Source organism: Salmo salar, chromosome ssa09 (genome assembly GCF_905237065.1).
Source record: "Salmo salar chromosome ssa09, Ssal_v3.1, whole genome shotgun sequence".
Classification (NCBI taxonomy): domain Eukaryota; kingdom Metazoa; phylum Chordata; class Actinopteri; order Salmoniformes; family Salmonidae; genus Salmo; species Salmo salar.
Window position 1 is genome coordinate 59,621,806 of NC_059450.1, and position 16,985 is coordinate 59,638,790.

The following is a 16,985-nucleotide window of genomic DNA, read 5'->3' on the forward strand; positions in this document are numbered from 1 at the left end:
TGTATGAAAATACTCTAAAATAAAAAGTGACATTCTGTACTGTCATCTCATAAAACATTTGATCTCAAATCCAAAACGCGGGAGTATAGAGCCTCAATCCACCTGATATGTGATTCCAGTAAATGGAACATAAGGCTGGAATAGGATAGTTGGGATGTGGGTGAAATAAAGTGTCTGATGTCTGAAAGCCCCGATTATACCCTATTTATTCTAAGCTGAAATGTAATATTTCTTCATTGGATCCCTCACTGTCCATTGTTACAACAGTCTCTCTTGTTCATGTGTTAGTATGGCAAATGTATCATCCATATACCACACTGTAAAAACATCAGAATGCATTAGGTCATGATCCCCTGTTTGATTGACAGCTGCTGAAATAGGATATTTTATTTGGACAGTGGAGTAGTTCAGTTAGGTCTTCCCCACACTGTTGTTGTCGAGCGCTTAGTGAGCATTAAGAAGCGTGGAGTTGAGGAGTGTCAATACCCATTACATTTTCATAGCCTACTGTATCTTTACTTCAACGTTTCCATTCTCAGAGGTAAAGAACAAGACACCTTTGGTAAGATACCTTTTAGTTCTTGTTATTATTCATATGGTTTATACTGCAGTGTTTTTGTGACTTTTCAGAAAATCATTAGTGCATTTAATATAGACAAAAATATTAGTGTATTTGATATCCTACACTTAATTATTTCTACTTATGAATTTCCATGTTTTTCTACAAAATCCGAAGACCATTTGTTGTTGTAAATTGATGCTCTTAGAAGCGTGACTCTCAGTGCCATTGTAAATGATGATATACCAACTTATGTGATGCTTGCAAAATAGCTTTTTCAGATTTGATCAATTCTACATTGTCTCATCAACAAGTTATATCTGATGGTAAGTGTTTTTTGTTTGTTTACTGCTGTGTTAGTTCAAAACATTGCAAATACAGCAGTGAAATGGACCGCACCAGTTCTGGCTGACATGGGATCATTATCCAAACTACATAGTGAACTGGAGAATACGCTAATAACATAACAAGTGTATTATTACCAATTAAGAACATCTCATTTCCACGTATTCATTTCAAACTTCAAGTTATTCACTCACTGTGGAGATGTACTCATTAAAAGTGCAATATGACAGCAAACAGCTCCCCTGCTGTGACATCAAGCACTAATTTCTTGAAACAAATTTAATCTGGTTCATTTCTTTATTTATTTGCAATTCCAGTCGCTTCTTCAGCTTGTTATGAATATTTCTAACAACTTGATTAGATGATTAAAAAGACAGTCAGAGGTTGACTTCCATGCACCACTTCCTCATAATGGTGGTTCATTTGCAGTGTTGTATTACCGTAAGGATAGTAACAGGGATAGCGTGGGTCTAAGCCCACCCACCTAGAATAGGGTTTCACTGGGGGAGACCTGACTTGAATATCCCTGAGGTAGTCAGGTAGGCAATCTTCACTGATGGGTCTCTAGCTCAGCGTAGCAATGTCCATCCTCCGTCTGCACTTGTAATCCCTACACATACATCTAAGAGGACTCTAATCACTCTGCGTTGGAAACAGACAGACAGACAAACAGACAGACAGACAGACAGACAGACAGACAGACAGACAGACAGACAGACAGACAGACAGACAGACAGACAGACAGACAGACAGACAGACAGACAGACAGACAGACAGACAGACAGACAGACAGACAGACAGACAGACAGACAGACAGACAGAGTCTCTTTTGGTTGCTGTGACTCGCAACGGGTTTCAACCATTGAGTAAATACAGCCAAATGCCATCAATCTAACAGTGGATTGTCCCGTAGACCTATTTGCATTGGCTGATTACTGTTTGTGCAGATTGCCTGTCTGTCTTTGCATTATTACTTCAATGCCTGCAGGGAAACAGAAGACATCTTTAATTGTTAATGAAAACCTAAGACACTAACCTTTAATGTTCATTCACTATTAGACTATATTTTTTAAACTTAGGTGTGGTATTCAGTCAGGTTGCTGCCTCCTGGTAACTCTACTAATCTAATTGAATCCATTATTTCTCAAACCCTTTTCAGGTTATTATGAACCATGTGAACTTGAATGTAAATGCGATCGTCATTCCATTTGTTTGTTTTTTCCTTCAAAATAATATGAATCCATCATCCTCCTCAAATATTAAGTCACCAACCGCCACTGATGTAGTCTTCACCCCTCACCCACTATATCTATTCACCCGCTGGTCATGTAATTCCAGTTGCTCTCTAATATCAATATCTTTAATGATGAAAGAATTGAGTACCTTGTGCTGATAGCCTTTAATTTGACCCATAATTAGGTAGTTGGTGCCCCCGCACACCCTGTATAGAGCCTCGCTATTGCTGTTTTACTGCTGCCCTTTAATTATTTGTTACTTTTATTTCTTATTTTGTTGTTATTTTTCTGAACTGAATTGTTGGTTAAGGGCTTGTACAGTAAGTAAGCATTTTACTGGTCACATTCGGTGCATGTGACAAATACAATTTGATTTGTTGTGGAATTGGTAGATTACTTGTTAGATATTACTGCACTGTCGGAGCTAGAAGCACAAGCATTTCGCTACACCCGCAATAACATCTGCTAAACACGTGTATGTGACCTATAACATTTGATTTGATAATGCTTCACCAACGGATAATGGCTAACATGTCAACCATTAGCTAAACATAGCCAACCAGCAGCAATCTCAATATGTAGCAGAATCGGACATTCAGTCGATTCAATTTTTTTTTTTTTTTATCAGCACATACCAGTATGATCTTGTTCAGTAGACGAAGAGATGCACAACAAAGCAGATTGTGGGAAGGGAGTTTTGCTGGCGGGAGGGGAAGCTAATTTTCTCAAATCTAAACCTTCGCTGGCATCCGACTGAGGCAGAGGCTGAGAGATGTTATATTGCTTTTCTCCTCCAATTATATTTGCCTCAGAGATGGAAACCAAGTACAATTGAGAGAATTATGACTCTACATGACATAGGCCTGTCAACGTGAGCTTGTACAGTATGTGTTTACTTCTGAATTAGCAATGATGGTTAACATAGGTGTAGATTAACACAGACTACAGATTACAGTAGCCTAACCATCTGGAAGGGACAAAATAAAGTATTGCAAAGTGTCTATTGAGAACAACCTTGTGAACAAGTTTCAGTTCAGGAGGATAGCATGGAGACACACAGCTGCACAATATTCCACTAGTATCCCCCTTCTGATGTTAAGTGTTTGCTTCTGCAACCAAACTAGTTTGATTGTGCAAAGCATTTTTTCTCCATGTCTGTCCCATAACAACACATATTGGTTCCCTATGTTCATCAGTTGTTATTTCTTTCCCACAGGATTCCTACAGAGGCAGTGTGAAAGACTTTGTCAACTTCAATGCCAAGCAGGATGCTGAGCTCCTGCACAAGGCCATGAAAGGCATAGGTGAGTTAGATGCACTTAATGTTATAATAATAAATGCAATTTAGCAGACACTTTTTAAAGTGACTTACAGTATTTATTTAACCAGGCAAGTCAGTTAAGAACAAATTCTTATTTTCAACAACAGCCTTTTGTACCTTGTCAGGTTAGTGAATTTGATCTTGCAACCTTTCGGTTACTAGTCCAATGCTCTAACCACTAGGCTACGCTGCCGCCCCGTATAGTGAGGGCATACATTTTAGTATATGGCCTCAGTGGCAATTGAACTCTTAAACCTGCCGTTTCTAGCTTCCCACTCTTACTAACTGAGCCACATATGACCAGATATAAACTCTACCAGAGAAACTGCAAAATATGTAATTACACTGTAATAAACTAGTAACAAGCAGTATTTACTTCTTAATTACTGTTTTTTTTTTGCTTAGAAAAACTGCACTAGCTTGGTGTGCAAGCTAGTACTATAACTACCTGTACTTAAATATCTCATGCAAGACTTTATTCCCCTACAATTCCCCGGGATAATGCCACGTTTTTATGGAACTTCTTACTCTATCCATCATAAGCGAGGGTTGCTAATCTATATTCTAGAGCTTCAAAGGCAGTGTTCAGCTCCAACATGATACGGAGAAGAAAAAATATATATATTTGGATTCGTTTTGCCTATTTGACCTTTGAACTTCGTTTCCCTCTAATGACCTGGAATTCATCACAGCAGTACATAAACCAATTGTTCCAGTGTTATGGTGCATTTGATGGCCTTAAGCCCAAAAGACACATCGCTGCCATAAATGGTTGCTGCCATTTAAACCACAATCTATTTATGGAATATGGACTCAGCTCGACATTAGACCACTTTTGGGGCATGGAAATAACTGACAAACGTACATTTCTGGGTGAATCATCCCTTTATCGTTGAAAACACAAACTTAATTTTCTGATGGTGCGCTACACCAATATAATGGACAATGTGGTAACTTACAAGAGTTAATCCATACTGTTAAGGGTGGCCTTGTTTTAATGAGATCTGCAATTAATTATCAAGACATGTTCTCATGTCACTGATTTATGATCAATTACTGTATGTTTGCCATCATGTTTGACAGGCACCGATGAGGACACCATTCTCATGCTCCTGACATCGCGCAGCAACAATCAACGGCAGGAAATCAAGGCGGCGTACAAGAAGGCCCACGGAAAGGTGAGACAGGAAGCAGATGACAGGCGACACGTATCGTCTGATTGATGTCACCAACGCTGTTGCGACGTTGTCACCAACCACATCATTCAGCCAAAACAAGCTGGTCTACCCGGGGGTTACCTAATGGAAAACAATTAGATGTGCTCATGTATACCCTTACAACAAAAACACATGTCAAATTTGTACATGTGAAATAGTTGTTTTCACATGTTGAGCTTAAATTTAACACCATATTTTCACGTTTTACATTTACAGTTAACATGTTAACACCACTGCAAAATTTGTAGTTTCACATGTTTAATACGTTCACTTGTGAAAACACATTTGCTATTTCACATGTAAAAGCAAAATCTGACTTTCACTTGTGGATTTGCAGATTCCCATGTGGGGTTGAAATGATGTTATTCTCCTCACATGTGAAGATGGTTTTAGCATGTTGCAGTAACAATGTTTCCACCGGTGGAATTAGGGCGACCACATCTAAAAAGCCCAATGAGGGACAAGGAAATTATTTTGCAGGACATTCATGGAACAGTGGACAGGATATTTTTTTGGGGGGGGTTAATGGATCACGTTCAAATGGCGACATAGTTCTGCTGTATGAAGGTCACTGCCTGGTTAAAGGGGCAGTCCTTAGTTGCTACATCAATTTTTGGACTTCTAAATTAATTATATGAACCCATTTATGAAGAATATAACGTATAAATGCCTCATAAGCTTAGTTCAACTGTCGTACTGCATCCGAACCCAAAATATAAGCTTGTTTTACTCCAATGTTTGTAAACACAGCCTAAAAACATGGCTAAAACTATCATTTTGATGTCATGGATGGCCAGTCCTTACACCCATTACGTGGTCTATGGATTTGAGAGTAATTGCATTTCTCCAGCCTCATCCCTCAGCTTTTTACTGAAACTGTGGTGGGGATTAATAGTGTAATATACTAATAGTGTTATTATATGGTCCAATCCTCTAGTGAGTGAGTTACTTTTTGCCATTAATATCATTTCCGTTGTATTTTAAACAAAAATAACAGTATTGAAAGCAAAACATAAACCCACAAATATTGATAGCGAAACAAAATATTTGCAAGGAAATCATTTTGAAATGCAAGGAGAAAATGAATTGTAAATTGACGTAAAAAAATATTTAAAGTAAAAAATATACATGATAACATGATTAAATAAAGCACCTCCCTCTTTCCTGCAATTTTCTCTATCTTTGGTTACCATGGCCTTTGCTTTCGCTGCCTTTTTCCAGTTGCAAGTTTTGGCACAAGTTTTTCCAGCAACATAGCACCCTGTATCCCACTGCTGGTTTGCCTCTGAAGCTTAGCAGGGCCGGTCCTGGTCGGTCACTGAATGGAAGACCAGATGTAGCTGTAAATGGTAAGACATAAACATGAAAAAACACATGTGAAACTTCAAACGTGTCCTGAGAACCACATTCAGTGCCTTCGGATAGTATTCAGACCCTTGACTTTTTCCACATTTTGTTAGATTACAGCCTTATTCTAAAATTGATAAAAAAATGTTTTTCCCTCATCAATCTACACACAATACACCATAATGACAAAGCAAAAATTGGTTTGGGGATTTTTTTTTATGTGCAAATGTATCAATAAAAAATGTATTCACATACCAGTCAAAAGTTTGGTGTCACGGCTGACCAAAGTGCAGCGTGGTTGTAGTTCCACATTTTATTAAATCCGTGAAACTTTGCAACACATAAATAACTGACTTGACAAAACAACAAACCGTGACGCAGAGAGAAACAAACACTACTCAAAATATAATAACCCACAAAAATCCAGAAAGAAAAACCCCTACTTAAATATGATCTCCAATCAGAGGTAACGAGGACCAGCTGCCTTCAATTGGAGATCAACCCAAACAACCCCAACATAGAAATAGAAAAACTAGAACTTAAACATAGACATAGAAAACATACTCTACCATAGAAAATAACCTCTTACTATGGTCAGGATGTGACATTTGGACACAAAAGTTTGGACACTTTTCTTAATTTTAACTATTTTCTACATTGTAGAATAATAGTGAAGACATCACAACTATCAAATAATACATATGAAATCATGTAGTAACCAAAAAGGTGTTAAACAAATCAAAATATATTTTATATTTGAGATTCTTCAAAGTAGCCACCCTTTGCCTTGATGACAGCTTTGCACACTCTGGCATTTTCTCAACCAGCTTTGCAACATTTGTTTTTTATTGTATGTGACATTTTTTCACATGTTTTGTGTTGACACGTGTCTGAAAACCACATTTATTTTAATGTGTTTTTTTTCACATTCTTTTTTTCACATTTTTTTTGTGAGGGCAGTTACAGTACACTATATGTTCTAATGTTACTAAAAAGGAGTAGAGTATTCCATCCACATACTGCCAAAATGCTTTACTGTTACTCTCAGATTTGGGGTTTATTAGTGCGAGCAGATTGGTGTGACTGTATAGCAATTGCGCAGATGTCACGTAGCTAGCAGCCCAGGGGCCCAGGAGTTTTTGACTTATCCGTGATGAATAGCATCTGTCCAATGCCTACAATATACAGTTGGCCCTCATGAGGGTTCTGAAATATTATACACCCACGCATGCCATACGTTTCTTTACCTGCCACCCACCCACCCACCACTCACAATCTCTCCCTACACCTCCCTCCTCCCCCTCTTCTTTTTCCTTTTCAATCTCCCTTTCATGTTGTTCTTTATTCATTTCTCTCTCTCTTTCTCTCTCTCTCTCTCTCTCTCTCTCTCTCTCTCTCTCCCTCTCTCCTGCCTGTTCAGATCATTACAAAAAAAAAGGCAAAATCTATGATAAACGACTAATAAAAATAATAAATTCCCGACATACACTTCTGTGAGTAATGTGCTGGGGTGGCTGATGCCTTATCATAAGAGGAAAGCCAATAATATATTTAGTTAACAGGGTCCCTGATAACTCTCTCTCTCCAGTACACGTCTTAGGGGTGACTCAACTGATGTATTTTAGAGTCAACACTAATAAATTGAACTCTCTCTCGTAAGCCAAACGTTAGCGTACAATTCTGTGTGCACAAGTTCTCAAAACATCCGTTAATCATTCAAATGTATTGATTGAGTTAAGGACTTCTGCTCTTTTATTCAAATATTTTCCTATTACTTAAAAAAAATCCAAAGCAAACGCTTCCTTCATTGTCAAAGTTATCAGAATATGAATCATCAAAATAGTTCAACATTTAAATGTATTGATCGAGATAATGATTTCGGCTCTGTAAATCCTAGATATATATATAAAAAAAGGTAAAGGTCCAAAACAAACACTTTTCCATTGTTCAAAGTACATTTTTTTCCTCAGGATCTTGTGAATAATTCAAATGTACCGATTGAGTAAGCAATTGTGGCCCTATTTCTTCAGATATTTCTTATTAAAAAGAGAAGTCTAACGGAAAACCCTTCTATTGTCTAAGTTATCTTAATATTGTCTTTATTTTTCTACAGGATCTTGTGAGTGCTTTAAAGTCGGAGCTTGGAGGCTTGTTCGAGACGCTTGTTGTGGCTTTGATGACGCCTCCCATTTCCTATGATGCCTCTCAACTCCACAAGGCACTCAAGGTAAAGTACAGCAATGTATAGTCTATGTTTGGTTATGGCTCCAAGAATAAGTAATATATTGTGCAGTCAGACATGCAATATACAGTTGAAGTCGGAAGTGTACTTACACTTAGGTTGGAGTCATTAAAACTCGTTTTCAACCACTCCACAAATTTCTTGTTAACAAACTATAGTTTTGGCAAGTCGGTTAGGACATCTACTTTGTCCATGACACAAGTCATTTTTCCAACAATTGTTTACAGACAGATTATTTCACTTATAATTCACTGTATCACAATTCCAGTGGGTCAGAAGTTTACATACACTAAGTTGACTGTGCCTTTAAACAGCTTGGAAAATTCCAGGAAATTATGTCATGGCTTTAGAAGCTTCTGATAGGCTAATTGACATAATATGAGCCAATTGGAGGTGTACCTGTGGATGTATTTCAAGGCCTACCTTCAAACTCAGTGCCTCTTTGCTTGACATCATGGGAAAATCAAAAGAAATCAGCCAAGACCTCAGAAAAAAATGGTAGACCTCCACAAGTCTGGTTCATCCTTGGGAGCAATTTCCAAAGACCTGAAGGTACCATGTTCATCTGTACAAACAATAGTACGCAAGTATAAACACCATGGGACCACGCAGCCATCATACCGCTCAGGAAGGAGACGCGTTCTGTCTCCTAGAGATGAACGTACTTTGGTGCGAAAAGTGCAAATCAATCCCAGAACAACAGCAAGGGACCTTGTGAAGATGCTGGAGGAAACAGATACAACGTATCTATATCCACGGTAAAACGAGTCCTATATCGACATAACCTGAAAAGCCGCTCAGCAAGGAAGATGCCACTGCTCCAAAACCGCCATAAAAAAGCCAGACTACGGTTTGCAACTGCACATGGGGACAAAGATTGTACTTTTTGGAGAAATGTCCTCTGGTCTGATGAAACACAAATAGAACTGTTTGGCCATAATGACCATCGTTATGTTTGGAGGAAAAAGGGGGAGGCTTGCAAGCCGAAGAACACCATCCCAACCGTGAAACACAAGGGTGGCAGCATCATGTTGTGGGGGTGCTTTGCTGCAGGAGGGACTGGTGCACTTCTCAAAATAGATGGCATCACGAGGATGGAAAATTACGTGGATATATTGAAGCAACATCTCAAGACATCAGTCAGGAAGTTGAAGCTTGGTCGCAAATGGGTCTTCCAAAATGGCTTAAGGACAAAAAAATCAAGGTATTGGAGTGGCCATCACAAAGCCCTGACCTCAATCCTATAGAACATTTGTGGGCAGAACTGAAAAAGCTTGTGCGAGCAAGGAGGCCTACAAACCTGACTCAGTTATACCAGCTCTGTCAGGAGGAACGGGACAAAATTCACCCAACTTATTGTGGGAAGCTTGTGGAAGGCTACCCGAAACGTTTGACCCAAATTAAACAATTTAAAGTCAATGCTATCAAATACTAATTGAGTGTATGTAAACTTCTGACCCACTGGGAATGTGATGAAGGAAATTAAAGCTGAAATAAATCATTCTCTCTACTATTATTCTGACATTTCACATTCTTATAATAAAGCGGTGATCCTAACTGAGCTAAGACAGGATATTTTTATGAGGATTAAATGTCAGGAATTGTGAAAAACTGAGTTTAAATGTATTTGGCTAAGGTGTATGTAAACTTCTGACTTCAACTGTATATATATAATATATATATATAATGAAGGTAAAGTTCAGTTCAAGGTAAAGTACAGTGGTGTAATTATGTGTAGAACCGACATACTTCTCTTTATGTATAATGACAAATTGGATGGTATTTTTACCATCAGGTATGTGCAGGATATTGGTCATGTGGCTATGATTATTTCAAGTGAATGTTAACATGTGCCAGCAGTTAATGGTCTTAAACCTTCTAGCTCTCCTGAAGTATTTTCTTATTTCCTTGCAGAAAGCCAGTCCATTACAGGCTACAGCAGTGAAGGTGTCCCACAATATGTGTGGTCATGTTTTCTTACCTTCCATGTAGCCTTGTTGGCTTTGTCCAAGACATAGCAGTTTGTCAATTAATACTGTGGAACTTCTAAGCTTTGGCAGGGTCAGGGGTTAAGTTTACTGTCTGAATTATAAGTGACTCAAGACACCCACACTTACCACGGTAGTGATGGCGCACAGTGAATGTTCTCCCGCGATGCACCTCGGTAAATCATGAAGTACAATACACGCTAAAGGGAGACATTTAAACACAACACTAACTTGTGCTGTACATACTGTCTACATTGGCTTGTGTGACATCTGCTTTACACATATCAGGTCTAGATATTTATATCCATACGTTGCACACATATAATTACCCATATGAGGTAAGGGGAAAAACACAGAAATGAATGATTAATGTATGTTTGCGGTCCTCTCGCAGCACCATAAGGGCTGGTTTTGTAAGGTCACTATCCTTCTTTGTTCATTCTGGCTCACATATTCTATAATGATATTACCCTCCTGTTGCTTGCCTTACACGTTCCTGGCCAACTCACTGTTTCTCATATTAGTGGTGGCTATGATGGCTCAGTTGATTGGAGCATGGCCAATCAGAGATGTGGGTTTGAGTCTTGCATGGAGACTGTGTAGGTGATATGGAAATCACAAAATTTCCCCACTGGCGCTGGGTCAGAAAATACTGATTGCTTAAAAAAAACACACACACACACACACACACACCACTGAACAAAAATATGAACGCAACATGCAACAATTTCAAAGATTTTACTGAGTTGCAGTTCATATATGGAATCAGTCAATTGAAATGAATTCATTAGGCCCTAATCTATAGATTTCACACGACTGAGAATAAAGATGTGCATATTTTGATCACATATACCTTAAAAAACAGGTCGGCACGTGGATCAGAAAACCAGTCAGTATCTGATGTGACCACCATTTGCCTCATGCATTGAGACACATCTCCTTCGCAAAGAGTTGATCAGGCTGTTGATTTTGGCCTGTGGAATGTTGTCACACTCCTCTTCAACGTGTGAAGTTGCTGGATATTGGCAGGAAATGGAACACACTGTCATACACGTCGGTCCAGAGCATCCCAAACATGAGTATCTGAGTATGCAGGCCATGGAAGATCTGGGCATTTCTTTTTTAACCATGCACTTTTTTTTAACCATGTCCACATGTACTGAATTCAATAAAAGCGCTTGCTAGCTGGTTGTTACATAATGGTCAGCCAGTTATTGAGTATTGAGTGGCCTTTTCTAACGGTCTCTGACTGTTCTTCCCCAGGGAGCGGGGACTGATGACGACGTGCTAATTGAGATCCTAGCGTCCAGGACCTGCGCCCAGATTAAAGACATCGTCAAAGTCTACAAGAAAGGTGAGCGGTTGATTATATCATGACACATTCATAACATATTCATTCTTCATCTGTGAGAAAGGTGAGAGGCTCCCCAAGGAAAACAGGTAGCACTTAAGCTGATGGTATAAATAGGCATTCATAACACCTTTATGAGTGTCGCAGTATCATCCATAAAAACATCCGTAACATGTTTAGTTAACAGTGGAGAGAAGTTGGGCTGAACACAATCCACATGATATTTTCACGGTCCAACAAATAAAGTGACACATTCCACATTTTACAACCATCTGCATAACCTTGAAACCATAATGTTTCTTCTTTCAAATGCTGGATCAGTGCTTTCCCAAAAAATTTGACAAATTGGCTAAAGCTAAAGCAGAGACAGATTGTCTCCCAGAATGCAATATGGCCACCGGTCGTCCACATATTGTGGAACCTTGCTTTGAATCTGAATGTCTGTCTCTTCCACTCATTCTTATTCTAGAATTTGTTTATTAATAACTTTTCATGTTCAAAACTGTGCACTCTCCTCAAACAATAGCATGGTATTCTTTCACTGTAATAGCTACTGTAAATTGGGCAGAGCAGTTCGATTAACAAGAATTTAAGCTTTCTGCCAATATCAGATATGTCTATGTCCTGGGAAATGTTCTTGTTACTTACAACCTCATGCTAATCGCATTAGCCTACGTTAGCTCAACCGTCACGCAGGGGACCCACCAATCCTGAAGAAGTTTTAAACAGTACTAGCTAATTTACCAACATTTCTGAAAATGGATATATACTGTTTTGGAATGAAACTCTTTAAATGAATTGTAAATGGATGCAAAATAATTGTTTTCAGTAAAACATAATTTATGATAATGCAATTCAATAAAATTCCTCCTCCCTCTTTCCTTCAATTTTCTCTGTCTTGGGTTATGTTACCCTGGCATTTGCTTTCACTGTCTTTTTTTCCAGTTGCAAGTTTTGGCCCGTTCATTCCAGCAACATTGCACCCTGCATCCCACTGCTGGTTTGCCTTTTTCTCATGTGATTTTGTTCATGTTATTTTTTTTGTAAGGGTGCTGCCTTGCCAACTCCTAAGGTCATTATCACACCATTGTCACAGCACAAACAGTTCTGGAACCAAGCTACTGGCACAATAGGCCAAGGAAAATAGCCACACTGGCCAGCTGAGTTGAACACTGGAGAAGCCTGATCCATCTGTTACCCTTCTAATCAAACCCCCCTGGCGGAGACCTTCGGCTAAACAGAGCACGACTAATCTGAGTCGATTTCTGCCATTGGCGGCTATTGTCAGAGACAAGTGTAAGCAATCTTCTGCCCTTCCCTTCTCTCTCTTCTCATCTTTCTCAGAGTGCGGTGGCAAGCTGGAGAAAGATATCACCGGTGACACCTCGGGCCACTTCCAAAAGCTTCTAGTGATCCTTCTGCAGGTGAACGAAGGGAGAAGGAGGGATGACACAAAGGGATGAGAGAGATATTTCCTTCTAATAATGAGAGTGCTTTGGTGATGTCATTATAAAGTCATGAGTGGTTAAGTTGAGGTGGGCATAGAGTGAGGAAGGAGGAGGGAGTGACGCATACTGTATATCATTGTCTGGTAACCTAACCCATCAGGTTGCCAGGTTGGGAGACACTCAGCAGAATTAGGTGACGAAAGGGTAGACATCGCTTTTCTCCCATGACGCACTGACCTTCTGCCTTTGTTCTTTCTTCCCCTTTGCTCCTCTGTTTTTTCGTCGTTGTAGGGGAGCAGAGACGAAGGGGTGGATGAAGACAGGATTGAAAAAGACGCAAAGGTAACGTAACCCTATGTGTGGGTGGGTGGATGCTCGCTAAGTGATATGCTATAGCGCAAGACATGATGACATTTTGTCTTCAGCGCTCAAATGTTAACATGCTTAGGATATGCCTTCGAACTATTACCATAGGCCTAAAGGACAAAGCAAGCTTCAAGACAGTATCACAGTGCGCTCTGATAAATGATCGACATGAAACATTTATTTAGGACATTTGCTAACTGGAAAGGAAAATTCTGTCCTTAAAGCTATTATTGTTTTTGTGGGTTTTGAGTTTCCATACTTGTAGGCTACAGTACATTTACTAATTGCACATGCATGTATAATATAGGTCCCCTGAAGGTTCATTTTGCCTTTTGTCATCCACTCCATTGCATGGCCTTATAATATTCGGTGAAATCCAGTGACCGGTATATGTTTCAGGAACTGTTTGCTGCTGGCGAGGGGAAGGTTGGCACAGACGTGGAGAAATTCATCAACATCCTGGGCAACAGGAGCCATGAACACCTTCGCCTAGGTGTGTCTGTGTGTGTGTGTGTGTGTGTGTGTGTGTTAAAATGCCTCCCAAGTCCATGCTTTAACTTTTAGTGCTTGCTCTTTAATCAGCTCTGGGATTCTAGATGTTTTATTTCCACGGTGTAAATTTGTGATTACGGCCATTTTGTTCAATCATAAAAACAGAATAGCATTCTGCACTTTTATTGTAACATCAAATAACATCACATTCTCATTTGTATTTTTTGTATTTTTTCATTTTAAGTGTTTGACGCCTACAAGAATCTGTCTGGCAATGATATTGAGGACAGCATTGAGGGCGAGACTACTGGAAACCTGGAGAACTTAATGCTGGCTGTTGGTAAGTCTTTACAATGATGATAAGCAAGACACAGTAAGCTAAAAAAAGAAAAAAAAGATAAATATACAAAACTGAAATATAACACACTTAAAGACTGGGATTTCTCTATTGCATTTTGATAAATCAAACCGTAAAAACAGTCACTTACATACTGTACATATTGCATGCATGCATTATATTGAAACATTAATTAATCATTTGGGAATGCCATCTTTCTTTTCCATAGTGAAGTGTGCTAAGAGTGTCCCAGCCTATTTTGCGGAGTCTCTCAATGGGTCTATGAGGGTATGCTCTTTGTGTTTGTTATCAATCATTCCTTGGACGATTTGCGAGAAAGTTTGAAGTGCCATCGCATATCTCCAAAAGTTATTCAGTAGTTTAGGTTTAGGCATTTGTAATTGTAATTGTGATGTCTATTGTTTATTGTTAGCGTGCTGGCACTGATGACCAGACTCTGATGAGAATCATGGTGTCCAGGAGTGAGACAGACATGCTGGACATCAGAGCCTGCTTTAAGAAGATGTATGGGGCCTCGCTCTACAACACCATTCAGGTACAGGGGGCAAATCTCTCCTCTATCCATTCTGGTACAATAGGCTAGTCTCCCTTTTATTTATTCAGGTACAATGGGCTAGTCTCTCCTCTAACCATTCTGGTACAAAAGGCTAGTCTCCCTTATAACTATTCAGGTACAATGAGCTAAACATTCAGGTACAGTGGACTAGTCTCTCCTCTAACCAGGTACAATGCACTAGTCTCACCTTTATCCCAGATGACTAACCCTAATAATCTACTTCTATACCCAGCGACCACATCTCCAGTGCCACTAGATTCATTAGATACATTTTTGTCACACACCAATACACTGTGAAGTCAACTGAGTAACAGGTCCATTATTCCACCTGCCCCAGCCACATGATCCCAAAATAATGTAGCGAGTTGGCTATTGTGACAAACTGTTTCCCTCTTGAGTATCCTCCTAGGTCTTTAGCTCATCCGTATCTGGATAGGAAGAATACCATATCTGGTTTCAGCCCCATTAACATGGGAGATGTCAGATAACACAGAGGGCGTACTAGACTGGTGTAATTCCAAATGGATAGGACCAGTACATACATGCAACCTCCTATCATGTGTCCTTATTTCCAACCTCGCAATCTACACCCTACATCATCCATTTATGACACTGTCAACTCTGTCAGTATTGCAGTACTCTCAACCCATGACTCAACATGACATGCTCTCTGCCTTGGTAATGATGAGCAGCCTTCCTGCTCTGACTTGCGTCAGGTTGACAAAGTGCATAATGCCAGTCCCCTCATTTGTACAACTGATGGTACAACCCATTTGACACAACATCCAACCGATGTGAAGACACTGCACAATGGTTTTGTAGACTAACTCTCTGTTGCATGACAAAGCTATCTGTCGAATGTGTTGTACATCAGTTGTACTAACTGAGTATTCGGGTCTATGTAAAACCCATAGGCTGCTCGTCCGTCTGATAGTACTGAATGTATCTTAAATGCCAGTTTGTGTTTATTTGTTTACTCATTCCCAGGACGACACCGCTGGGGACTACGGAAAGGCCCTGCTCTACCTTTGTGGAGGAAATGACTGAGGCGCTTTTTGATTATGTGCAATGATAGCGCTGTATGATGATGCGTTATGGAGCGGCAATGGGCTGCACTTGATACTCTCTGCCAATTACAATTAATTAACACTTGACTTTATTGGCTTCTGTTCGACGATTGGCTTGAGATATCACTTAATTGTATTGGCTATGTGTCTTGATTGCCCACATTCAACACATATTGAACTCAACAGTGTGTGCCCTGTTTTTCTGATATTGTTCAAATAATCAGCCCATTCTTTGACACTAAGGCTGCGTTTACACAGTCAGCCCAATTCTGATCTTTTTGCAATAATTGGTATTTTGCCCCATCAGATCAGATGTTTTGTGAATAATTGGGCAAAAGATCAGAATTGTGATGCCTGTGTAAACACAGCCTAATGGTCATGTGAACCAAACTATGCTTTGTTTTGTCAAACAATTTCAGGGAATAATGAGAATAATATTGCTATATGAAATTACTTTGAAGTTCTCTTCTTTATTGTTACTTAAATCAACATGCTATCTTACTCTATATTATGTGTCTATGGGAGTTAGATATACAGATGTAGGATCTTAATTTGATCACTATTTTGTTGCCAAGAATTTTCCTGCACAGCAGGAAATACAAACTTGTAGTGTATTCGAGGTTTCAAAAGGTTTCTAAACTTTGTAATTTCCATTTTAAAACGTCAGACTTGATTTGTCCTATCGAAAAATGTATCAACCACTACATTAATTATTATCCACATATTAATTAACTTTTCCGTTGCTGCAGGATTATTTTCTTGCTGTAGCAAACTGACTCAAATTAAGATCCTACATCTGTACAACGCTGCTGTTCAATTATTAAAAGGATCATGTCTACTATGATGTTTCACTCATGAATTACATATGAAGTGGTGAATTGCAACAGGAGTGTCAATAAGTAATGATATGCAATTATCTATGCATGAACACTTGGGCAGATATACAAGATATCAATCGCCTCTAAAGCCTTGTTCACACTGCAGGCCTTAATGTTTAAATCAGTTTTCTTTCTCAAATCCGTTTTGGAATACTGACTGTCCAAACAGCAAGTTACCAGTGACCAAATCTGATTTATGTGTGTTCAGACAGAAG

The 16,985-nt window shown here is 39.2% G+C and overlaps 1 protein-coding gene across 1 annotated transcript; it reads left to right on the forward strand.

The window, feature by feature from the left end:
- Positions 1-443: 443 nt before the first annotated feature.
- On the forward strand, positions 444-16,733 carry LOC106611563 (annexin A5). Its single transcript, XM_014211912.2, has 13 exons — positions 444-562; positions 832-885; positions 3,356-3,443; positions 4,544-4,638; positions 8,138-8,251; positions 11,518-11,608; positions 12,950-13,029; positions 13,345-13,395; positions 13,819-13,912; positions 14,156-14,251; positions 14,478-14,536; positions 14,682-14,804; positions 15,813-16,733. The coding sequence occupies exons 2-13, from the start codon at positions 883-885 to the stop codon at positions 15,870-15,872; spliced, it is 954 nt and encodes a 317-aa protein (XP_014067387.1). The 5' UTR covers positions 444-562; positions 832-882; the 3' UTR covers positions 15,873-16,733.
- Positions 16,734-16,985: the final 252 nt, after the last annotated feature.